Consider the following 25339-nt stretch of genomic DNA (forward strand, 5'->3'; position numbering starts at 1 on the left):
ACGGAATCTTGGCCACAACTGATATTTAACTGACAAATATGTGTGAACTGGCCTTTATTGAATATAACCCAACTTTTGACTCGATAATGCAATTTCCTTGCTTTTTTGATGTCACAAGAAAAACTTCAAAGTGATTTTTAATAATAATTGTCATTTATTAATGACACTTATGATTGGTTTACATCATTTTTTTTAGAAATGTCTAATGTTGGCCAAGATTCCGTGTCCGGAATAGTACCGAGCGATCATTTAAAAAATAAATCGAGTTTGCTTTGGAGCCTATGCTATAGCATGGGTTGCCGTAGGTAACACTGGGTAACACGCCGACTCGATTTATTTTTTAATTGATCGCACGTGCGGGAAGACGATGTTCCCGCATGAGCGCGTTTTTAAAGCACGGGCGACGAAGGAGCGAGTGCCTTTAATTAATGCGCAAATGAACGGAAGATGTCTTCACGCAAGTGGTTCGTACAATATTTTTTGTACGAAAATTAAATTAATTTTTTTTTGTTTTAATACATTAAACATAAACGAACATAAAACCAAGTAGGCAGTGATCTTTGGTTATTGGAAACAATTGCTTCACTTGATATTTCAATTTTTGCAAAAATTTGTGAATTTTGTAGGAACAATATTATTGTTTATTTTATGTTGATAAGCACTGCACTATTACTTGATAGTAATATCCGTAATAGTGTATGTACTCCGGCAAAATTGCCGTGCCGCCGGGTGGAGGTGGGATACGAAGATTAGTATTTTATAAATCAATTTCAGTTCGGCCCATTGTACAAAACAAAATAATCACGGAGTTAGAGCAAAAATAAGTTTATTAAATTTACTACGTGGCTTGCCAAGTAGGCTGACGTAATGTAAACTCAACAAGCTTCAAACGGTAATAATTTTCAATGGACACCTTTTCAAATAAAGAAATGATTAAATGGGAGAGATTTTGAAAAATGGGCAGTTTTATTTCATAAACATAAAACATAGGACATCATAATTACATCAAAATAAATAAAATTCTACTTCAACAATTATGTAACTATGGCGGACAATAAATTTAGGCCGGCAAATTTCAGACGTTTCAAAAAAGTTAATGCAAGCGACCATTTATTGTCATTAATCATTATGACTGATGTGTTAGTTTGTCAAACTGAATGTTTATCAAGCTAGTCCAATCAATAGGAAGTTTTACCTTGCAAAAGGTACAAAAAAGTTTATACTTGGCAGGTATCTTCTATCAGGCATATTATTAATGTTGTTGAGTTTGCGACCTTGGGGGGGTTGCCGCTCGCCCCGCCATACTGGAGAATAGGGGTGCAAAATCACATTTTTGCGATTATTTCATTATCCGTGCGAGATACCTCTATCTAAGTTATTATAGAAAATGTAGAGCATGCAATTCTCTACATTTTTTGTTCTTTATGTTTTTTTGTCAGATCAATAGTTTCGTAGTTACAGCGTGTAGAAATCGAGAATTTCTTTTATTTTTGTATTTTTTATTCTGTTCCACACCACCACAGAGGTAGAGCAATAGGGTGCGTTTTTTTTTATGTGGTGTCCCCAGTGGGCATAGTCCACGATGCAGTAGAAATTTACTGTTTTTTTACTCTTTTTGATCTCTTTGTGTCGTAGACGGACCCTAATGATCTGGATCGAACGGTATAGATGAGCTGAATTCATCAGAGTTTATGAATTCGGGAATTCCTCTTGAGAATTTTCCTCTTGTTCCTCAGGGTCATCATCATCATCATCAAGATCATCTGGCGTTTGTCAAAATAGAAATTCATTGATTTCAGGTATTTGTTCGTCTTGATCTTCAGATTCTGGAACGTCTGTGATTATTTCATTATCCGTGCGAGATACGTATATCTAACTACTTACAAAAAATGTAGAACATATAATTTTCTACAATTTTTGTTCTTTACGTTTTTTTTTGTCAGATCAATAGTTTCGTAGTTACAGCCTGTAGAAATCGAGCATTTATTGTTTGTTCGTCTACGGGAATATCGGACTCCAACGTGTATACTAATGAAACAGGTAAACGCCAAATGATCCTGATGATGATGATGATGACCCTGAGGAACAAGAGGAAAATTCTCAAGAGGAATTCTCGAATTCATAAACTCTGATGAATTCAGCTCATCTAAACCGATCGATCCAGATCATTTGGATCCGTCTACGTTACAAAGAGATCAAAAAGAGTAAAACAGTAAATTTCTACTGCATCGTAGACTATGCCCACCGGGGACACTACGTAAAAAAAAAATGCACCCTATTGCTGTACCTCTATGGTGGTGTGGAAAAGAATAAAAAGTACAAAAATAATAGAAATTCTCGATTTCTACACGCTGTAACTACGAAACTATTGATCTGACAAAAAAACATAAAGAACAAAAAGTGAAGAGAATTGTACGCTCTACATTTTTTATAATAACTTAGATAGACGTATCTCGCACGGATAATGAAATAATCGCAAAAATGTGATTTTCCACCCCTATTCTCCAGTATGGCGGGGAGAGCGACAACCCCCCAAGGTCGCAAACTCGGCAATATTAATAATATGCCTAATAGAAGATACCTGCCAAGTATAAACTTTTCTGTACCTTTTGCAAGGTGGAGCCATTTTTATGTCTCTATTGACTGGACTAAGCTGTTTGGCGTTTCCTTCGCCCTTTTCGTAACTTTCAGATCATGACGCACTAGCATTACTGATTTGTAGTACGTTATCTCTGTTTGTAGTAGCACTTCTCTCTGGTGCACGCTTCTTTTCCCAATTTTAATTTTGATTATCCCTGTCACGATGACAAGAATGACAAAAATCGAAAATGGGGTTAGTTGAACATAATGCCAGCTTCACATTTTGATGTCAAGGCAATGACAGGCCGGCCTAAATTTATTGTCCGCCATAGTACCTACTTTAATTATTTTTGAATTTTCATTTCATAAACTGTTCAAACTGTCTTCCATAGGCTGTAAGACACTAAACTAACCAAGACGATCATAAAAATTTTGTCGAAATTATTTTATTCTGTAGTATAAAATAAACTTAAATTGATTTATAAAATAAAATATCTTACTAATCTAATATTCTGCAAAATTTCACTTAAAAATTCCTGTTAAAAATCCTATTAACACGATCCAAAGTTTTTGTCATGTAAATCCCTATGGCCAGCGTTAAAAAAAAGGCACTGTATACAGTGGCGGCTGGTCAGGGGTGGCAGATACGGCAGTGCCGACCCAGAAATTTATTTGAAAAGAACACAATTCAAAACAGTTCATTTATACTTTTTTTTTTAAACAAGTTTCATCATTTATATCTCTCTAATATGCATATATTTTTCAAATTTTATGACATTAGCCCTTACTGGAGATTTAAAGGTCCATTAATTCATGGTCCCAGTATCCCGTAAAAGTGAGCGCATTAAAATAAATATACGCGTGAGCATGTCCGATGAAATTGCACGCTGTTTGGGTTTGGGTCGGCAAGTAGTACCAGATCTAGATCCGCGACAGCGAGAGTTGCGTTAAATGCACCGATGCTTGCTTGCCAGATGCGCAGAACGTCGAGATTATTGCAATGCGGTTCCCTAGTTGGTACTGCATGCCGTACCGCACCGCTTTTCAGTCTTTAAATTCATAGATTCGAATTGTTTTTTTTTAACGAATCACTTAATTCTCATTGATCTTATTAATTAAAAAGTAACATTTTTAGTTGTTAATAAAATAATAGAAATTTGTATTTATTGAGAAAACAGCTGTGGGTTTTTGTGAACATTTTCAATAAAGCACTACATAATTAAAACCTCCTAGCTCCTATTTTTTTTTATACCTTTAAATATCAATTTAATATTTACAGACCATAAGAAGCTTTAATATTATGTTTAAGTTTTCTTCTTCTTCACTAAGTTCGATGAAGAAGAAATATTTAATAAAATTATTGCTCTTAAATTAAATGTTACATTTAGAAATTTAAAAAAAAATCTATAGAAAAATAATGAAACTGAAATAATATAATTTAACTGAAAATGTAAGTTGATTGGCATTTGGCTTTGGCATAAAAATAGGAATTTGTTAGGAAGTATTGGGTGGCGACAGCGATTCAGTTTCTGGGTACGGCAGCGCCGTACCTCATTAACGCAGAGTAAGGGTTTTTGTTAGCACTCAACAGTTTGACGTTTAAATTGTGTTACTTTAATTTTTATTGTTCCGTGTTAATAATGGCAAATGTTCGACAAGTGGTGAGCAATAATAATTCAGATACTCTAGATTTTTTACTGAGAAATAAATTCTCTTCATTATTTTACGATGACAAACTGTTTGTTAAGGATTTGAAACGGCCTCGTCCTGCATATCAAATTTAGTAATTTAGTAAAGCGGACAGCTCCAATCGTGGTTTTTGTGTTTCATGCTATGAAAAGTGCAAGTGGATTACAGGTAGCGAAATTAGGAATAGATTGTTTTGTTGGCCGTGCTTACTTTTTTCTGAGCAACGTCCAGATCCGTGAAACTAACTGTACAGGCTTTAACAATCGTAAAGAGATCGGTAGGGCACTGCAAAAACACGGTATTTCAAAAGATACTAACATTTAAATTATTTGGAAGAAAACAAAATATTGCAAACGTCTTAGACAATGCACATCGCCAAAGTGTTATTAATTGGACGATTAATTGACATCACTACATATTTATTTAGGAACACAAGAGCTAGCGTTTGGAGGGCATAAACGAAAATTCATTTAATCAGGGCAATTTTAGAGAACTTGCAAAATTATTAAGTGGCATAATGATAAATTTAAACAATTTTTAGACGAATCCACTGGTTTGTCCAAGACCATACAAAATGAGATCATTCAAAGTATTAATAATGTAATTATAATTACAGTTGAGGATGAAGTAAAGAGCGCCCCTTGTTTTTCATGGCAAACATAACTTTGCCTACTCGTGGTATTATATGTGATATTTTTTTTTGGAATTTGGTTTTCTTTTACATTTTTATAGTTGTTTCGCTACGTTTTTTTTTTTTATAAATTATTAGTTACCTACGTTACCTTACCAAATTCCTTAATCCTCCCCTCCTAGCAAGCATTGCTCTAGCGGGAGCGGGTGCAACTGAACTGCGCACAAAACTCATTAGATCCTTAATCCAACACTCGAACTGCGCTCAAGAAATTTACTCTACCTGAACTGACCTTTACAAACACCTAAACTGCGCTCAGTATCCAAAGGGATTCGAGAGATGATATTGATAAAAACACGTTTTCCATATTTACCCTTTCAGTAAAACTAAAATTCACAAATAACTTAGTTACTTAATTCCCTTATTTATAATTTTTTCTCAACTTCTTACCACTCCTTCCAGCGCCCAGTAAACGTATTCTGAAAATTTTTATTGGTCATCGTCTCATCGTCCTTCTCGGTTCTCCTATCTGAATGTTCAATGGACAACTATTTAATCTTTTGACCTCCCGATAGTTGATAGTTAAATTCTTTTTGGAAATTGAAAATGTTGGTTTATGATGCTGCTTCTAATAATTCCGCCGACAAGTACCTACTTTCGGTACGTACAATTCTCAAACAATTGGTTAAATCCCATCATTCGACGTCTATTTGTCGCCGTCCTGTGGCAAAACCCACAGGAGGCAACGTGGAACCAAGTAAATGTATAATCAATTTAGTAAGTACCTGCATAAGTGCTGAGCGCAGTTCAGTTGAGGATTAAGCAACCCTACTAATGACCTGACTACCTGTTCCTAATCTGTGCGCAGTTCGAGTGCCTCCGCTCTAGCTAGACCTTCCTCTTGGTTCTTGCTGAACAGTGAATTTGTTCTTTATCAAAAAAAAAGTTTTTTTTTTAATTTCTATTATATTATTATTATTATTATTATTAAACATTATTTTAAATAAATATGGAACAAATACGGCGACAACTTTGAGCATTTAAAAAAAATACCAACGAATCTGCCGTACCAGCTGAAATTGTTACGAGCCGCCACTGACTGTATAGGTATTTTTTTTTTAGTAGTGGACAAGCGGTTTTGCTATATCTATTTGTTTTTATTATTAATTTTGCCGTGTGAAAATAAAACCAAATTATTTCTTGTAAAGGTAAAAATTTTGCACTTTTGTGTTCTGAACTGTAGTTCAGTTTTACGTTTATAAATATTATTGATCAGTCTAGCCACCACACGACAAATACACCATACACCTGTGTAGAGTGGTCTGTTCGGTCGTGCGGTAGTCCGGTATCTCTGGTCCGGTGGTACAGGGATGGTAAATGTGGATGGTACTACCACTACCACTATACTGTGGTACTACTTGCTCGATGACAGAAGTGACAGAACAACAAATAAACAAATACGTCTCAGGAAGAATACTAGTTCGGTTGCGTTGTGATTTTATTGTGGTAAACGTTAAGAGGTAACAACAAATTGTGATTATTTGAGGACGTTAATGTTTATTTTTTACTTATGAAGCGGTTCAGGTTTAAAGTGATGATTATTTAAATAGCAAGAAGTTAACGTAGAGGTTATGTTGTTTATATTTCAATGTTAGTGCTTAATTTGAACATTTCTCATCTCTCTACGCTATAAAACTCATAGATGCACTCGAATAAGAATAATTCGAAAACTTCTCAGTCCGAAGTTCGCGAAGAATGTTCAAAAACGAACAGAAGTTCAGTGACGAGGTTCCACCCTTATCACGGCGAAAACATTGTGTTAACCGAAGACAATACTGTCGCTTATCGTCGGAAAAGTTTTCAAAATGCACTCACGTTCAGTGAAAAACCGTTGTCGCCTGGTGAAATTTTTCTAGTGGAAATTGAAGCCAACGAAAGAGGATGGAGTGGTCACATGCGCTTAGGATTGACTCAACTCAGCCCGTTATCGATAAGCCGCAACGGTTCGATGCCCGAATACGCCCTTCCAGATTTAGTGGAGAGCTACAACAGGGGTACTTCTTGGATTTATGGAATCAGTAAAGCTCACAACAAAGCATTCGAACATCGGACTAATAACTCGGTGACGCAGAAACAAAAACATTTTGTCAGTGACGGTGATTCGTTAAGGACGCGATTTGGAAATGTTCCAATGAGTCTTTTAAAACCCACAAGGCCTAACAAGGATGATATTTTACCAACTGATGTTGGAAGTAGAATTGGTGTTATGTATTTGCCTACAGGTCCCTTAGAAGCAGATATGCACTACATAATCAATGGAGAGGATCAAGGGGTTTGTGTTAAACACATTCCATATATGAGCGCTCCTTTATATGTTGTAGTTGATGTTTATGGCACTACAAAAAAAGTACGAATTGTACAGTTGTACGGAGGTAGGCTTGAATTTGTGTTGGTTACATGAGGTCATGTTAATTTAATTTTCAGTTCCTACACTGCAGGCAGCTTGTCGGGACGCCATCTTATCTCATATTACAAAAAAAGCCGTATCATCATTACCCTTGCCGAATCTTCTGAAAAAGTACCTTTTATATCAGTCTTAAGAATCTTTAATAAAAATGATCTCTATGTATTCTCTCACTGCCTGATTTGTCTTTATTCCATTTTTTCCATAAGTATATTAAAGTACTTCTTTTTTCAACATCTAATAATAAAATTGTACTTTATCCATCAAAATCGCGTTCTTAAAGCAGCACTTTAATCTTAAGGCTTGATAAAATGTTATTTTATTCACTGCTGAATAATGTAATAATAATCCACTTTTTATTTAAAGACGGGGTTAAATGATATCTTTACCGTTTTAGGTTTTAGATGTTCAGACAAATAATACCAAGTACATACCTCCTTCATGACACCTTTTACATTTTTCACAGTTTTCCATTTACAAAGTGGAAATTTATTTCTAGACATTTTGTAGATTTTTCAGTTAATAATGTTACTTGTTTGTAAAAAAAAAACACAATAGCAACGAGCTGGGTACGATCTACTAAAAACAGTTGTAAAAATGTAATTGTGTCAAACAGTTTTCCTAATTTCTGTCAACTGTATTTCCAAAAAAATTTTTTTTCAGGAAACAAATAGTTATTTAATCAATTAAACCCATAAAAAAAGTCCCATATTTGGTAATAAAAAACTACTATTATTTAACGAGTTTGTGTGTAAATTGGTCTTTTTTTTGGTATGAGTGGGCCATTCGAAATGAATGCCTTAACAGCTTTGTTAAAACAGCAAATTAGAAACAGAATGATTTCGCGATTTTGATATACAAATAACTAAAGTCCATTCAAAAATCAAAAAACCACCACTTGTTGCTTTACGTTGGTAAAATTAAAAAATCCTATACTTGGGCCAACCAACAAATATAGTAATAAAACCGCCTCCTAGTACCCGCGTATTTTAAATAGCAGCTTCCAATTGGCTTATTCAAAACGTGCGCAGATTTTCGAAAGCCTGATGTACAGCCGCGATCAATAAATTTTGGCACTATAGTCTATTTTTTCCTGGTAGTCGCGTGCGTGCGCATTTACAAAATCCTGCAACGAAATGCCTCTTTCCTATTGGTTACTTTATTTTTCTACTTACACTAGAGAAATGTGCAATATTACAGTGTTCTGTACTGTCAATCAGGTCCAAGCTGCCATTTTTGTTTCATCGTGTCTTAGTTTTCCTTTCGTGTTTTGTGTGTATTTTGTGTTGTGTCCGTTTATTTATTAAAAAAACAGTTCTTAGAGGTTAAGAAGTTTTTATATGTCAACAAGATGTCTTAATTTCGATCACCAAACGGCGTAAGTTGGATTTATGCTAACATCAAGTAACAGTTTTTTTATTAATGCATATTTATAGCAAATTTCTCACAAGCCGAGAAAGAAATGATCGTTAAAGTATTTCGTGGGATCTCCAAGGATTTTGCCGAGTTAACCAAGACGACTCAAATGGAAAAAACTGCAGATTATACTGGTATTGATTTCTGAGTTTTTTTTTGTTGTATCACAGCTTAATTACTTTGTGTTGAAGGTTGTGGATTTAGAACCATTCAATGATACTTGGCGGAAGAAAAGAAGTATGGGCAATTACAGGCACCGAAGAAACCTGATAGGAAATGGATGAACATCAAAAATATCTTATTCGAAAAACAGTGCACTCATTTTTCTCTGCAAACGGAATTCCTACAATTGATGCTGTGTACAGGGAAGTGCAAAACAATGAAGAAATTCCAAACATCAGTTGTTCTAAGCTTTATAATGTTTTACACGAATTAAAATTCAAGTAAGTACATACATTGTTTTCAATTAACTGTAAACATTGAAATCTATGTTTATTTCAAATAGCACAAATAACGAAACAGAAAAAGCCTGTTAATAGAAAGAGAAGACATATCTTGACGAAGAAGATATTTACGGGAAATAAAAAAAATACGCCAAGAAGGAAGACCTTTTCTCTTGCAAGATACATGGTTATTAGAAATGATTGTAGTCGAAGCAGGCCATGTCCATGTTATGAAATTTTTGCCGCTTTCACGTGAACTGACAATTATTGTCGATGTCACTGTAATTTTTTTTTAGATGAAAAGTGCGGTGTTGATTATTTTATTTTATTTTTTTTTAAATTAACGATTGAATCCAAAAGTATCGAGTTGTTTTGTACCCAATTTAACTCCTGTGTGTATAAAATAAAAAATGTTGTACATATAATATTTGTTATCAATTTTTCCACGAGTTGATTCATAAACTTTTTTGTTTACATTTTACAAATTATACAAAAATTAAATCATAAACATGAGTTTTAATCTGCAACCACAAATACTGATCCCCCTAGATAATATGCAACCAAAAATACTAACAATTCCTGCATCCTGCTAAAAATCTTAGCTATGTGATTCTACCTTTCGGAGATGCGCACGCACGCGCCTACCAGGAAAAAATAGACTTTAGTGTCATCGTGCTGTCATACATTCTAAAACGACCTTAATTTTGATTGTGTCAATTTTGAAAATGTGAATGTCAGATTTACCGACAAAACATTCCAGAAGTTTTAAAAATCAGACAAATGGAATAGAACGAGGTTTTAATTAATAAAAAATAAATAAATAAAAACCATTAACTTAATATTTCGGCAGTTTGACCACGTGTTTATGTTTGTTTTCCTTGGCATTTTTCGATTTGTATTACAAAATAGTTTTTTTTTTTTTCAAGACATAAGAATAACAAATGGCAAAGAACCTGCTTCATTGTGAAACAGGCTTCGGCGTATATCGTTATACCTAGTGGTCGCCAACACTCTAATAGCAGACCTTTTTTGCTCGCTATTGCAGTCGGCTCATAAAAAACTGGTTTGTTGAGATGACACGCGCGATGTGCATACAGGAGCGTATTCAAAATATATTAACGATTGAATCTGAATAAGTGAGTATACACCGTTCACACATGGGAGTTAAATTGGGTGCAAAACAACTCAATATGTTCACATCAAGTTGATGTTTTTTTATGTGGAGCGGCAACCATAAATTTTACATTCAGTTTTCACGCCTACTTCGACTACAATCATTTAGAATAACCCTGTATTTAGAATTTTGTTTTTGGCAAGGGATGCTCATACCTCCCCGCGGTTCTTGCTGGGCAATAAAAATTAGATTTATAATATATTATATGTTTGTACATTTTCCTGAATACGCTCCTGATTGCACGCGTCTTATTAATTTGCAGCTGTGTCGGAACCTTTGTCTTGTTTTTAAAATCCTGTTTTGTTTTATTTTGAGGCTGCTACTAAAGTGTTGGCAGCATATATGTAGTACTTCTATATTGCCAGCTCCCTATCTTGCCCAATGTGCTGTAAGTGGGAAAACAGTAAAGGATGGCCTCGGTACTTGGCCCATTCTACGCATGTGCAAGTATAAGTGCGGCAATGTTACCTCGAAGACAGAAAGTGACAGTTTCGTTGACAGAAAGTATAAACATCTCTGATTCGTTTAGAAGAGGTCTGAGAGGCATGCGTATTACAACTTCGGTACCGAGAGATTTGAGATAGCGATATCTAGCTATACCGTAATGTTTTCCCGGTGTTTCTCTCTTTTACTGGCAATATAGAAGTACTACATATATGGTTGGCAGGTACTATACGAGAGGCTAAATAACCCAGGACGATCCTAACCAATACGCATGCGTTAGTAACTTGGGTGCTTTGTTGTTACATGCTGTACTGCGTGCTGCTTGTAAGGCAAAGAACAGTAGATGAGTAGAACACAAACTAAAGATATAACTATATTTTTAGAATCTTTTAATAGGTCTATTATTGTATTCAATTTGGAATCGTGTATGGCCATCTATTAAAGCACTCGTAGTTTAATGGATCTCTAAGAAAATGTTTATCAATATTTCAGTGTATTATTGTCATTTACACCAAAAAACTTCCAATACTAATGTTCAAACTCTACTTTTTAACATATGTTGCAGATGTAGTTGCATCCGTTACCTTGAATTACCAATTACATAATACAAAATTCCCTAGAATTTGAAAATTTATTTTTTTTATTTAAAAAGTAAAAAAAAATCTAAAAAATAACATAAAAAACTCGCCTACAGGTCGTTTTCTAGACCTGGGATTCGTGCGCCAAATCAACCCTTATAAAACTCGTTGTCCAAACATTTCATCACAGTTTTTTTAGCAGCAACATCTAAAATCGTTTCCACGGAAACGCATACATTTCAGGAAGGCGTGTGTGATTGGTTATCTTAAAATCGTTTTCATTTCAAAACTAATATACCTACTTTTCACGTTTGTTGTTGTAGAATCCTTGTTGGACTAAATATTAAAATTCACAGTTAACAGCTGACGCGCGAGTGATGGGACACCCTGTATAAATGAGTTTACTACATAAAAAAGGTCTTTTATTGTATTGTTTCTTATTAGATACGCAAGTGTTGTTCTAATTTTTAAACAATAAATTTGCGATAACGTGAACGTCAAATTTAAATAACGCGCAAAATTATAGGACTTGCGCACAAGTATGGAATGGCCTGGGTCATTTAGCCTCTCGTTATATCGTTCTACGCAACTACTCTCGTGTCAAAAATGGATTACTCCCTAGAATTCGAACTTTTAGCGAAATAACGTTTTTCATGTTGTGTGTAACTAGAATTTTCAAAAGTTATTTTGAATGCCTAAGGTTGGTTACTTTGAATTGAGAGATTAAATCCAAATAAATATGCCGCCAGTAACCAAAATTGATTGTGGAATGAAAAATCATCTATCACTTAGCGAGAAATTGGTCATTTGCAACTGTTACAATTAATTTGCTGTCTTACATTTTTACGAGAGGCTAAATAACCCAGGACGATCCTTACCAATACGCATGCGTTAGTAACTTGGGTGCTTTGTTGTTACATGTACCGCATCCGCATGGTACTGTACCGCGTGCTGCACGTAAGGCAAAGAACAGTAGATGAGTAGAACACAAACTAAAGATATAATTTTTAACATATGTTGCAGATGTAGTTGCATCCTTTACCTTGAATTACCAATTACATAATACAAAATTCCCTAGAATTTAAAATTTTAATTTTTTTATTTAAAAATTAAAAAATAAATAAAAAATAACATAAAAAACTCGCGTATAGGTCGTTTTCTAGACCTGGGATTCGTGGGCAAAATCAACCCTTATAAAACTCGTCCAAACATTTCATCACAGTTTTTTTTAGGAGCAACATCTAAAATCGTTTTCTCGGAAACGCATACATTTAGTAGAGTTACCTTCAAGCAGGCGTGTGTGATTGGTTATCTTAAAATCGTTTTCATTTCAAAAGTAATATACTTTTCACGTTTGTTGTTGTAGAATTCTTGTTGGATTAAATATTAAAATTCACAGTTAACAGCTGACGCGCGAGTTCTGGGATACCCTGTATAAATGAGTTTACTACATAAAGGTCTTTTATTGTATTGTTTCTTATTAGATACGCAAGTGTTGTTCTAATTTTTAAACAATAAATTTGCGATATTTTCTAAGTCCGTGAACGTCAAATTTAAATAACGCCCAAAATTATAGGACTTGCGCACAAGTATGGAATGGCCTGGGTCATTTAGCCTCTCGTACATTTTTGGGATATCTTTTGTTTGTCACCAGAAACCACATAGCCTCCAACCTAACCAAATTTATGGCAACTTAGTAACGAATATCCCTAAATCCTAGGGAGTAATCCATTTTTGACACGAGAGTAGGCCACATCCTCTTTTTTTTTATTACTACGAGTATGTATATCTGTCGGTTGGCCCAAGTATAGGTAGATATTTTTTCATACTATATTGGTAACTACGGACTGTTTAAGTTGGTGACACTGGATCGTATTTTAAATCGTATAACAGGAGTAACTTCCGGTTGTTGGTGGCTTGTCGTTGTTAATGCTATACCTATATCAGATATTTGTAAAATAAACCAACAAAGATATCCAGTTGCAGTGTTATAAATAACCGAATTAATAAATTTTCTTAATTGTACTGCCAACTTAAACAGTCCTTCTTGATCACCCGGTATAGATTATGACATTTATTTGATTCAAAATAAAATTCAAATGCTTTGAATTTCGTTCATATTATTTTATTAGCAGCACGTTTCATTTATTTATTGATTCTTATTATTTTTACTTAAACATGCCCAGAAAAACAAGACACTTAATGTCACTTTGACATTAACCAATTTTATTCATTAAAAACAAGTGACAGTCAACATGAGGTGATAAAATTATAATCGATTTGATAGCCTCTTCTGCGTCTTTGTTTCTGTATTTTAAAAGAAGCTTTCAATGACTCCGAAGTCTATTTAAAATTTCAGGGTTCTAGCTTAAACCATTTAAGTTAAGCCGGTTCCATACATAATCGCAACCCTGTATGTTTTGTTACAGTCGAATGCAAAAAAAGTAGACAAGAAGTTTTCGGCTGCTTGGTCCAGTCTTAAAGTTTTTCGATTTTGGTTGGCAGCCGACTACAACTGTATTTTTGGTTGCCTAGCCGAATGCAAAGAAAGTGAGAGAAGTCACAGATTACTCATATAAGTAATCTGTGAAGAAGTTGTCGGTATTAGAAAAGCCACATTTATACAATAACATTTTGAGGAAAAACAATTACAGGAAACTGTTTTTGTCTACTTTTCACAGACCAATAACTATGTTTAATTGTCTGTGCTACTTTTTTTGCATTCGACTGTACTTTGAAATATTTTATAATAAATGTTTTTTTTTATTATACTTGAATCATAATCCCTGTTTTTGACACTAAAATGCGTGCGAAAAAGGGCCTTTAAAACACTAAAGCTTTAAGGGTTGCTTAGGTAACAACAAATTCATCTACATTTTGAACAATGATAAATAGACATTTATACACAATTTATGATAGCAACGAAACAACAACAATTGACCATTTCTATATTAACGATTAATGACACAGATTACTTCGCAAAAGGTATTTCAATTTACTTTTTTTGTTATAATTTTCAGATTGTAGTGCAGGTATAATAAAAAATAGCGTATGATACACGTTTATAAGGGCCTTTAAAGCACTTGCGACGTTAAAAGCACTCCGCTACGCGTCGTGCTCTTAAACTCGTCGCGCGTGCTTTAAAGGCTTCTTTATAAACTTGTATCATAATATACTATTTTTGCTCGACACTGTCAGAATTTGAGAATTTTCTCCTATGTGAACGGATTTTGATAAATGTCACAACTTGTCAAAACGAAACGTCAAGCTAATTTTATAGCTAAAATTTGTTGCAAAATCAAAAATCCACCAACACTGCATTGTAACTCGAAAATACAACCGACAACGTCGCTAACTTTTGTTTTTAGTGTGTTTGAAAGTGTCAGAAAAACGTGGGGTTAGGAAATAAAACTGTTGACAGTCGTTTTGGTCGTAGTTCATCGTGTTTTTTAAATTCTTCGAAGCACTTAATGAACGCTCGCTTTAATTTAGCGGTTAAAAGATTCCTTGTTTTTTGAGGCGTTTTTATAATTTGATATTTGTGACACACTGAAGGTCAAATTTTGGCGGAAGGTTAGGCCAACCCAGAAAAATGAAACTTATTCTACTTATTCTAGGATTTCTTTTTTTCTGCCAACATAATTCAACAGGTGGTGGATTTTTGGTTTTGAAACAGATTATACATATATTAAGACAACAAGGGTTTTATAGACGATTTAAAAATCGAGGTCGTAGTTTAAATCAGAGCGACCGCAGGGAGCGAGGATTTAATAGACCGAGATTTTTAAACCATAAAACACGCGTTGTCTTCAAGATTTTTTCTAACACTAACATCTTATCAGAAATTTTAATAAATTCAGAAATTATTCGAGGCGCATCCGTAGAGGGGCGCATCACAATACAGAAAATGCCAAGGTTGCCGTGGGTACTATGGTAATAATATCAACAAATTTGGAAAAAAACAATCTTCATCGTTGAAATGTGCCAAAACGTTCCAGAAGAAATAAGAAAAAAAGGGGCAATTTGTTACCAATGAAGTCTAAAAGTGCATACGAAAAGGTGTATGTTTCGTTTCAAGGCAGGTAAAACTAGGCCAACTGAAAAGCCGTTTATTTCATTTCAAACATTTCAAATAATGCAACCCAAACTACACGAATTTTGAAATTTTCATCAGGTAAACCCTACTCGTCGCGCGTGCTTTAAAAGCTTCCTTATAAACTTGTATCATAATACCCTGTATAGTATATTTGTTCGATACTGTCAGAATTTGAGAATTTTCTCCTGTGTGAATGTCACAGCTTGTCAGAATGAAACGTAAGCTAATTTTAAAGATTTGAAGCGATTTGGAGCCTTTAAGGGGCTCGTCGAACAAAAAACGTTGTATTCAACTCGTTCTTGTGTAAATTGGGCTTTTTTTGACATGAGTGGGCCAGTTTAAAACGCGAGTGAAACGAGTACTGCGAAAGTGCACTCCTAAATCCACGTTTCACGAGGTAGGGTAAATGGAGTTAACTCTTTACACTCCAAGCTGTGTGTGACTCCAAGGAGGGATTGTCGAACGACAAAAATTTCACTTCGTACACTCCAATACCCGAATGGTCATTTAAGTGTAAAAAGAGTGGATCGAGTGGAATAACCGAATGCACATATGAATCACTTATTTTCAAACGATGAAACGAACCGTCTAAATTAATAAAATAATACAAAAGGGTAAAAACGGCTAAAAACCCGGGATAAGTCATTTTCGCAATGACCGATTTATTTAAGAAGACCAGATGGGTGGTTGTTGGATAATGAGAGTAAAGATATTTTATTTTTTATCTCTCCACTTATAGATAAAATGTTATCAGTAACCATTTGTTCCAAAAATAGGATCTATTTTTGTGTTGTCGTTATTTCGTTTTATTCCTAAACAAGAAAAATACTCCATCAAATTGAGAGAGGGAGTTATGTTAAAGATGCGACACAGTTTTCGTCAAAATCTGTTTACGTATTTATACTGAACCGTTAATTACAGACAAAGAGTAATTTCCTTTCGTGAGGTTTCATTAAAATTTATAAAATCATCAAGTCAGAAAAACAAAATTAAATAACAGGTATTTTTTGCTTGACTGATTGTTAAAAGATTCCCTTTCGTATCATGTTAAGTAATAATAATCCCCTCTCATTATCTGCAACATGTTTACTTATATAAGAGATAAAAAATAGGAATATGTTATAGTGATTAGAATATTAATCTAAACGATTAGACATCGTAGAAGGAAAATGAAAATTTTACTTTTATTGTCACTGTTGATCAGTCTCACATCATGTGAAAAGTACACCACGAAATTCGATAACATTAACGTCGATGAAATTCTCAGCAGTGATCGTTTATTGAAAAATTATTTTAATTGTGTGATGGATAAAGGACCTTGCACTCCCGATGCAGAAGAGTTGAAAAGTAAGTGATTATGATATTAACCTTTTTGAACAGTCAAAATTATAGTCAAGGAGTTAGAACTTTCACAAAAATTTACGGTATACCTACTCGTATACTCGTACGATGGTGGATAAGTGAATCACGTTTATATTTTGCTGCGAGTTTGTCTTGTAAAGTTGAAAAGATTCCGACTTGACCATGTTTAAGTACTGGGTAACATAGTTCATTAGTTAATCATTTATTGGATCCGATGGTTATATTAGTAATATGTAATTGCCTAAAACTGCTAACCGGCATTATAAACGAAGAACAACAGGGTTTCATGAAAAATCGTAACAACAAGTTAATCATAAGACAAATTGAAGAAAAATCCATGGAATACAACACCCCGGCATATTTATGCTTTATAGACTTAACGAAGGTCTTCGACCGGATTAAACTAAATGAAGAACAACAAAAGAAGAACACCCCCAAAGGGTACATAAAGTTGATAAAGTACCTGAATAGAGGAAACACAACACAATTAAAAGTAAACGAAACGCTAACGAAAGAAATTAGAACCACTTCTGGAATAGGTACCCACTCTCTAGATGAAGTAAAAAAAGCTGGATCAGGATGTGGACATGGACAAAATAGAATAAAAACCGTGTGGTATGCAGATGACGTCACACTCATATCAGAAAGCGAAGACAACCGCCAACGAATTCTCCACGCGCCTTCAAAATTCAAGAAAAATACAACATGAAAATCTCCACGAGCAAAACAAAGTCAATGACAATGTTGAAAGATCTGCTTCAATGCAAACTCGAAATAGACAATACGAGCAAACAAGCCATGTTTCACGAGCTCCGGAAATCTCAAAGAAGTCCGACAACAAACTAATACAGCAGCGGTCGTCTCGAGACGTGTCAAACAAACAGCCTGGAAGAATAAACATCTTAGCATAGACTGTAAGACAAGAATTTATAAGACATGTATTAGACCGGTCATAACCTACCCTACGGTGCCAAAACAAGAGCAAAAACACGCAAACAAAGAGCATCAGTATTCAAAAGATTACTACGAACTAACGAAGTGAAAACACTCCGGAGTCCGGATAATAACATGGTCCAGCCTACAAGATAGGAAAAGAAACACAGAAATTAGAGAGGAGTGTAAAGTCAACGATTACCGTCGAATGAGGAGATTTCTTCTTTCTAAAACCATCGAGTGTAATTCGACGAAATGATTTTGTAACTATGGATTAAGAGACACAAAATATTAGTTTTATTGTACAATATTTATTTGATCACTCGTTGAAACAAGTGATGTTGCTGTGCTGTATTAAACAATATAGTGCAGGGTGAATGGATATTTATGGTCAGCAAGATAACTTAATCTAGTTACAAAAATATTTAGATCAGTATGATGTATTTGATAATAAAATTGCATGCAAGAAGATTTAAAAAAATAGTATATTGTGATACAAGTTTATAAGAAAGCCGCGACGAGTTTAAGAGCACGACGAGTGCTTTAAAGGCCCTTATAAACGTGTATCATACGCTATTTTTTATTATACGGTTGGCTTAAAAAAACGGGAACTGTCAGAAAAAGTTCTGTCAGATTTTATTAAATTTTTATAGTTTGAAACGGCCTTTTAGAATTTAGGTTAAAAAACTGCACTTATGTATCAGAAATACTACGGTCAAATAGACACAAATTGACATAAATTGACAAATTAAATTTCCAGGTCAAATTTCATTTCCCGTTTTTTTTTTAAGCCAACTGTACCTACACTACAATCTGAAAATTATAACAAAAAAAATAAATTGAAATACCTTTTCCGAAGTAATCTGTGTCATTAATCGTTGATATAGAAATGGTGAATTGTTGTTGTTTCGTTGCTATGGATATTTGTTATAAATTGTGTATAAATGTGTATTTATCATTGTTCAAAAAAATGTAGGTGAGCAACCTTTAAAGCTTTAGTGTTTTAAAGACCCTTTTTCGCACGCATGTTAGTGTCAAAAACAAGGATTATGATTCTTGTATAATAAAAACAAATTTAATGGCATCCAACAAAAAGGTATGCTGACAAAAAGTCGCGTATCTTATGGACAACTGCGAATAGATCTAACAATTACCTGATTTGTGACAGCGGTAATAGTTATTTACATTATAAATGCGGTAGACTACATTTTACAGCGCAAGGTTTTTACATTGAAACACGACCGCGCAGCGGGAGTGTTTTAACAAAAACCGAGCGATGTAACATGCCTACCGCATTAGTAATGTACATACATATTAATCTTTTTGGCCGACGATTCGTTTTCTCAAATTTGAAATTTGTTGTAACCAATAATTTTGCAAAACCTGTCAAAGACTGACATTTGATCAATGAAATACCATAAAGTTATCTATTATACCGATAACTGACATGCTTACGATTTATACCACAAGATGGCGCCATCAGACTTCACAATTTTTCACAAGAAAACAATTAAATTATATTCATTTTCGATAACTGAACGGATCAATGGTATCGGTATCTTGTCTTAGAATAGGGTTATTCTAAATGATTGTAGTCCAAGTTGGCGTAAAAACTGAATGTAAAATTTATGGTTGCCGCTTCATATAAAAATTTTCAAAATAATGTGAATAAGTGAATACATACCGTTCACACAGAGTTAAACAACTCAGTATTGTTAAATTAAATCGTTAATTTAAAAAGAAATACATAAAATTCTCATCACCGCACTTTTCACCTAAAAAATGACAATGACAGTGACAAAAATTGATAGTTCACACTTCACAGTGAGGCGGCAAAAATTTCATAACATGGGCATGGCTTCCTTCGACTACAATCATTTAGAATAACCCTGTATAAATTTTTTAAATTTAAATTTAAAAATTTAAATTTTTTAAATGGACTTTATTTATGATTTAGTTTTTTTAGCGGTCCCTGAAAGCTTAAAATTTTCGTGGTATTTTACACACTCCGTGCGGTAAAATGACAGATAGTTTGATTAGTGTGTAAAAATCAAGATAGCGTAGCTGTTCAAAATGTGTAAACATGTCATTTAGAGTTGAGGAGGTCAAACATTTCTTTCCCTTAAGCTTCAATCCTTGATCAATTGATCATCTATTTTGAGAAATAAACAGGCAATTGTTCCGGCTGCCCACTATTGTCCATAAAATACTCGACTTTTACCACCATCAATCTTTTGCTAATTGCCGTTAAATTTGGTATTTATTATTAATTTTTTTACAATTATGTCTAGTAAGTTTCTAATAGCGGAAGTTGTAACCTTTTTATCAAATATATTACAAATTATTGATTTTTTTTTAAATTATTTAAATAATAATATTTATTAAAATTTAACATAAAATAACATTTTTAATTTACAAGGCGAAAATTTCCGATAATAATGCAGAATCTGGAAAAGTGCCCCGAATGCTTGCAGCGTTTCCACGTAGAGAACACAAAATTGTACTTGTATATGTATCTACATAATGTATATTTCTACCTGATTTGAAAAAAGTATCTTTATAACTATGTATAGCCAATTATTAACTTTCTGGCCTTAAGTGTTTACTCACGTATCATTCATGGCTGTTAAAAAGGAAGGCACGTTTTTACTGCCAAAAAATACCTCGTCTACTTATTACAGTGGAATAAAATTATCCAGTTAAGTATACTTTTCTCAATTTTGTTGTAGGTCGTAAAATTTTGTAGAACTTTAAGTTAAAGATCTTGCGGGACATATAAATCCTAGTTTACCACTAGTAGATAATATTTTAAGTAGGGTTGTATTGTACATTTTGTATATGTATTTGCATTGTACGGCAAATGGCACGTGCCGCTTCCCAACATTTTCAGATCCAACTATTGAGAAAACTATACCTAATAAGTAAAATAACTATCGTCCAATGTTTTACCGCAATATCTTATAGTGTTGTTGATATTCTGCGGTTGCTGTGCACATGATCAGTGATCACTCAACAAGTTTAGTAGCCAAATTATAATATCAGCCAAAAACTACGAGTATCAAATTCAATCTAATAAAGGTAGTTAAGGAGTTATACTAAAACACTAAATACAATTCAAGAGCTTTTAATTTTGTCGTTAATTTAACTGAATGTAGACAGAAATTTTTTACTTTTCAAGAACCAATACTCGTTTTACCAAGAATAATAACTAATTGGTTTCAACAGCGGTTGCTGGCGAAGTTAAACGCTTATAAGTGTGTAGTTTTGCACATTGGTAAAAATAATGGTCCATAAAAACAATATTAGGTAGATTGGAGATATTCAACTAAAATCAATCGCTAACCTAAGAATCTGGGAATTACAATTTAAAACAACCTAAAATGAAATTTCTAGTGTTCAAATATTACCAAAGAATAAGACAAACCTTTACTTGATACATAAAACATTAGAAAAAATAGCAAAAGAAACTCTTGAGTATGAAGGAATTTTCTGGTCTTCCTAGAAGAAATTGCCATCATTGAAAAAGCGATTAAAATTTCAAAACCACAAAAAAACAAGGACTTCGTCTTGATAAACAATTGTCACGCCAGTATTATAACATCGCGAAGAGCACCGTGCAGAGGATAAAACAGAGAATAGTGTTCTAAAATATCAGCGGCATTTTATGTTGTCAAACTTACCTAACTTATATAAAAAATGTGACGTTCAAATTTCCAAAAGGCATCTTTACGTGTGGAAAACTTCTTGATTTTTCAGGTGTACTCTATAATTTTGAAATTAACTGTACCTATGAACTTATGTATTTTTCAAAAGGATTTATATTTCACATTTATTTTGTCCTCAATCTTACCACGTTGTCAACCTTGGTGCGACATAAATTTATCTTCACTTAGAATTGTTAGTTAACAACAACAACTCAACGAAAAGCTATAAATGCGTTAACTGATCATATGTATGTATCTAGATACTTTCGTAGTGGACAAATATTTAAAACTAAGTAGGTAATTGAAAAATAAGTTAAAAGTTTAATACATTTTTATTAAATATCTGGCAACAAAATTATAAAGCCTTCAATTCGGCTTCGTGTTCCTTATAGTACGTGTTCTCTGGATCATACTTGGCCTCTAATTCTTTCCACCAGTTTGATTTATTCTTGTACAAATGGTGGATCACAGTTCTGGCACCGACTTTTTGTTTTTCGCTACATTTCGCGCAATTCGTCTTGAGAGCATCGGGGAGTACGCCTGTATAAAAAATGTTAAATCGGCTTTACATCCTTGTCAAAACTTACGTTTCAGTTCTGTGCCGTCAGGTGTGCACGGCTTCTTATCCAAAAGACAGTTGACATAATTTTCAGTGAGGCGATCACTTTGTAAGATTTCTTGCAAGTCGATGTTGTCATATTTGATGGTGTACTTCTCCTCTGGACGCGCAAATACCAGGCCAAGGCAAGTCACAAGTAAAACTGCGAACAATTTCATTTTTATTTTTGGGTTTAACAAACAGCCGAGATAAACATGAATTGGTGCTCTCGAAACGATCTTTGGTGTATTTATACGAAAAGGTGAGGTGAGTTTTGGTCTTGTTGATTTCATTTTTGAGTGGGGCGAACGGTGCTTCTGTGAAAACTGAGTGACGTCATAGGAATATTTTGTTTTTGTAAAGGAAAGAAAAAAGTACTTGTGCTTGTTAACAAATATTAAATTATGCGGTTTGACGTAATGATTTTTGTTAACCGATAAATTATTCAATTTGATGTAAAATTGTTTTTAACGAATTATCATTTAAGCACTTACTTAATTGATTAATTTCCGTCTATTTGATTTCGTGATATTGAATTTTTTTGCAAGGGTATCTTAAACTGGTTTTCCTTAAAAGTCCAACAGAAATTTTCCACGCACTTATTTATTAAATGTAAAATCAATTCATACATTTAGACGTTTTTATTTTGTAGGAGTCATGCCCGAAGCCCTCCAAACCGAATGTGAAAAATGCAGTGAAAAACAAAAGCAATTATCCAGACAAGTTATTCACTACTTAATTGACCATAAATCACAAATGTGGAAGGAACTGTCAGCGAAGTATGACCCTGACGGAATATACTTTGCGAAATACAAGGATGATCTTGGTTCATAAACTTGTTTGTTAGTCTCGACGTGTGATTTTAATAGTTGTATTATTTGTTTTATCTGCATAATGTTTTTTAATGTTCTAAGTCGAATACATTTTTTTTTCTCAAGGTTATAATCTTTACCAAGTTGACCGCAAAATTTCCAATACTTTTTGTGACATTGAATCTAAAAATTGTGAGACAAGAAATAAAAAATACTTTGGAACGATCGTGTTTTTGTTGAGGTTCTGGGGACGAACAACCATATTGCTGTTTGCTATCACCTAGTTCCAGCATTCAAAATACCTACCTACTTGTGTGCGTTCTAGGTTATATCTATTACTTTTTGTAGATATTAACTAAATGAGGTCACAGTGTTATTGTTAAAGAAAAATTTCTGCTAGAAATTGTAGAGGGCAATAAATTGTTTACATTTAAAAAAATTAAATTTGCACACGACGGCGACAGTTAAATCATGTGAGCAAGTAGTTATCCTCCAGCTAAAATTGTGTCACACGACACGATAATTCATTGATATTATAGTTCAATGAAGAGTACTTGATTATTATAAAAATATTATTACTATTTTTAATAGAATATTGTTAAATGTTATGTTATGGCTATCATAACCACGGCAGATGTCGGAGAGCGAGGATTTTAAGACATCTAAAGTGGTTTGTCCAAAAGTTTACCGGTTTCAGAATAAGCCGAAGAGAATAAAATAAAACAATTAAATCCAAAAACTCGTTTTAAAATAGATTGAGTTGATCGCGTTTGCATGATATGTTCAGGTGTCATAGTTACATTTGATTGTTAATACAAACAGACATTTCGCAGAATGAGTTTGAATGATAGTGTTTTACCGGAAAACGTCTTAAATGAAGAAAAACAAGCTTTAAATAGCTTAATATGTATCGGAAAAATCGAAAGGCAGGAAGTACTTATCTGAAATCATAGAGACATTCAAACAATTGCAGAATCTAAATAAGGTTATAGCTGTAAATGAAAGTGATGTTGGCGTATTTTCATGAACTGGTAAGTCCTGATCACGGAATTCTTAAAATAAATTCCGTGGTCCTGATAGTGTAGTTTCGTAGCGTGTGAGTTTCCAGAAAGTGCTAACATCTTGTCTTCAACTTTTGTCTACATACATGAAAAATTTTCGAAAACAACGACCTCAATGTGTAATGATGAAGACAAGGAAAGTACGGAGTATGAATTTTTTGACAATGCCAATGGCGCGGCAAGTTTGCTAATGCTATTTCATTGCAGCGGCAAGGAAAGCCGACTACAAGAGCTATGAGTTTCCAGAAAGTGCCCCCACAACTTGTCTTCAACTTCTGTCTACATAAAAATTATTATAATAATCGATTAATTTTGAATAAACTTTACTTACCGTTCGAGAACACCAAAAATTACTTACCGTCCAGGTTATCGTTAGCAACGAGTAAACAGAGCTTACCGTCTTGAAAACAGACGTGGTAAACAAGCATATAGAGTACAATCGCCCAAAAAAATAATTAAGTACATATGTACTATCTTATTTGTTGCATTTGTCCAAATCTCCTATCGACTACGACTGCCTATTTTAAATATCTCAGGACACTTATTAAATAATAATAATAATATTAATATTGTCTTTATTCGATAATTGTAGTTAAAATTCAATAAATACAATAACAGTTATTTCTAGAAAATAAATCAGTTACAACAGTAACAATTCTAAGAACACAAATAATAATAACTGGGGTGGCGCCTTTCAACAACGTTGCTCTTCCAAGTAACCACCCCCCTCCCCCCAAACTTAACCTAAATTCTAAAAAGAGAAAAAGGAAAAAAAGAGAAAAAAGAAAAAAAGAGAAAAATAAAAACCAAAATATGGATTATAAATCAAGATTGCGTATGTATGTACCATTTGTGAAAATGAGTACATTCACAATGTAATTGGTGTAGCAAAAAGATATTTTTTAAATTTGGATTTAAAAATATCAATATCAATATCAAATATCAATCAATCAATTGATTTCAATATATCAATAAAAACACATTTTTTAGAAAGAATTAGTACAAATCTGTCACTATATACTAAACTACTATTATATAAGTCTATTGTTGCACCACATGTGGAATATTGTTCTGCACTGTTATTTATGCTACCAAACTATCGAATTAAAGAGTTGCAATTGATACAAAATCGTTGCATGAGAATTATTTTAAATTGTAGTAAATATACCCCCATCAAAGACATGTTTATGTGTATTAAACTTAATGAGTGTAAAAACTAGAATTCATTTTAATATAATGATTACCATATTTAAAATAAATAATCACCTCTTGCCAGAATTTTTACTTAATAAAATCTCACAGAACAAAGAGACACACAATTATAATTTAAGAGACCCATTTAATTTCAAAATTA

The 25339-nt window shown here is 33.5% G+C and overlaps 3 protein-coding genes across 3 annotated transcripts; 2 read left to right on the forward strand and 1 right to left on the reverse strand.

The window, feature by feature from the left end:
* The first annotated feature begins 6080 nt into the window (after positions 1-6080).
* LOC138123576 (neuralized-like protein 2) lies at positions 6081-7529 on the forward strand. Its single transcript, XM_069038325.1, has 2 exons — positions 6081-7332; positions 7385-7529. The coding sequence occupies exons 1-2, from the start codon at positions 6603-6605 to the stop codon at positions 7498-7500; spliced, it is 846 nt and encodes a 281-aa protein (XP_068894426.1). The 5' UTR covers positions 6081-6602; the 3' UTR covers positions 7501-7529.
* An 8269-nt stretch (positions 7530-15798) lies between these two features.
* On the forward strand, positions 15799-23146 carry LOC138122881 (ejaculatory bulb-specific protein 3-like). Its single transcript, XM_069037267.1, has 2 exons — positions 15799-16862; positions 22765-23146. Exons 1-2 carry the CDS (start codon positions 16685-16687, stop codon positions 22944-22946), a joined length of 360 nt encoding a protein of 119 aa, XP_068893368.1. The 5' UTR covers positions 15799-16684; the 3' UTR covers positions 22947-23146.
* On the reverse strand, positions 21828-22349 carry LOC138122880 (allergen Tha p 1-like). The gene is made up of 2 exons (XM_069037266.1): positions 22102-22349; positions 21828-22054 (listed from the first exon to the last, which is right to left on the reverse strand). The coding sequence occupies exons 1-2, from the start codon at positions 22289-22291 to the stop codon at positions 21870-21872; spliced, it is 375 nt and encodes a 124-aa protein (XP_068893367.1). The 5' UTR covers positions 22292-22349; the 3' UTR covers positions 21828-21869.
* Positions 23147-25339: the final 2193 nt, after the last annotated feature.

This window comes from Tenebrio molitor, chromosome 2, assembly GCF_963966145.1.
Source record: "Tenebrio molitor chromosome 2, icTenMoli1.1, whole genome shotgun sequence".
In the NCBI taxonomy this organism is placed as follows: Eukaryota; Metazoa; Arthropoda; class Insecta; order Coleoptera; family Tenebrionidae; genus Tenebrio; species Tenebrio molitor.

Excerpts from the sequence above, each read along its gene's own strand:
- LOC138122881 (XM_069037267.1), top strand. The coding sequence starts at position 16,685 with ATGAAAATTTTACTTTTATTGTCACTGTTGATCAGTCTCACATCATGT. Across the intron at positions 16,863-22,764 it reads CGATGCAGAAGAGTTGAAAA|GAGTCATGCCCGAAGCCCTC; the intron begins GTAAGTGATTAT and ends TTTATTTTGTAG.
- LOC138122880 (XM_069037266.1), bottom strand. The coding sequence starts at position 22,291 with ATGAAATTGTTCGCAGTTTTACTTGTGACTTGCCTTGGCCTGGTATTT. Across the intron at positions 22,055-22,101 it reads TGACGGCACAGAACTGAAAC|GCGTACTCCCCGATGCTCTC; the intron begins GTAAGTTTTGAC and ends TTTTTTATACAG.
- LOC138123576 (XM_069038325.1), top strand. The coding sequence starts at position 6,603 with ATGCACTCGAATAAGAATAATTCGAAAACTTCTCAGTCCGAAGTTCGC. Across the intron at positions 7,333-7,384 it reads AATTGTACAGTTGTACGGAG|TTCCTACACTGCAGGCAGCT; the intron begins GTAGGCTTGAAT and ends TTTAATTTTCAG.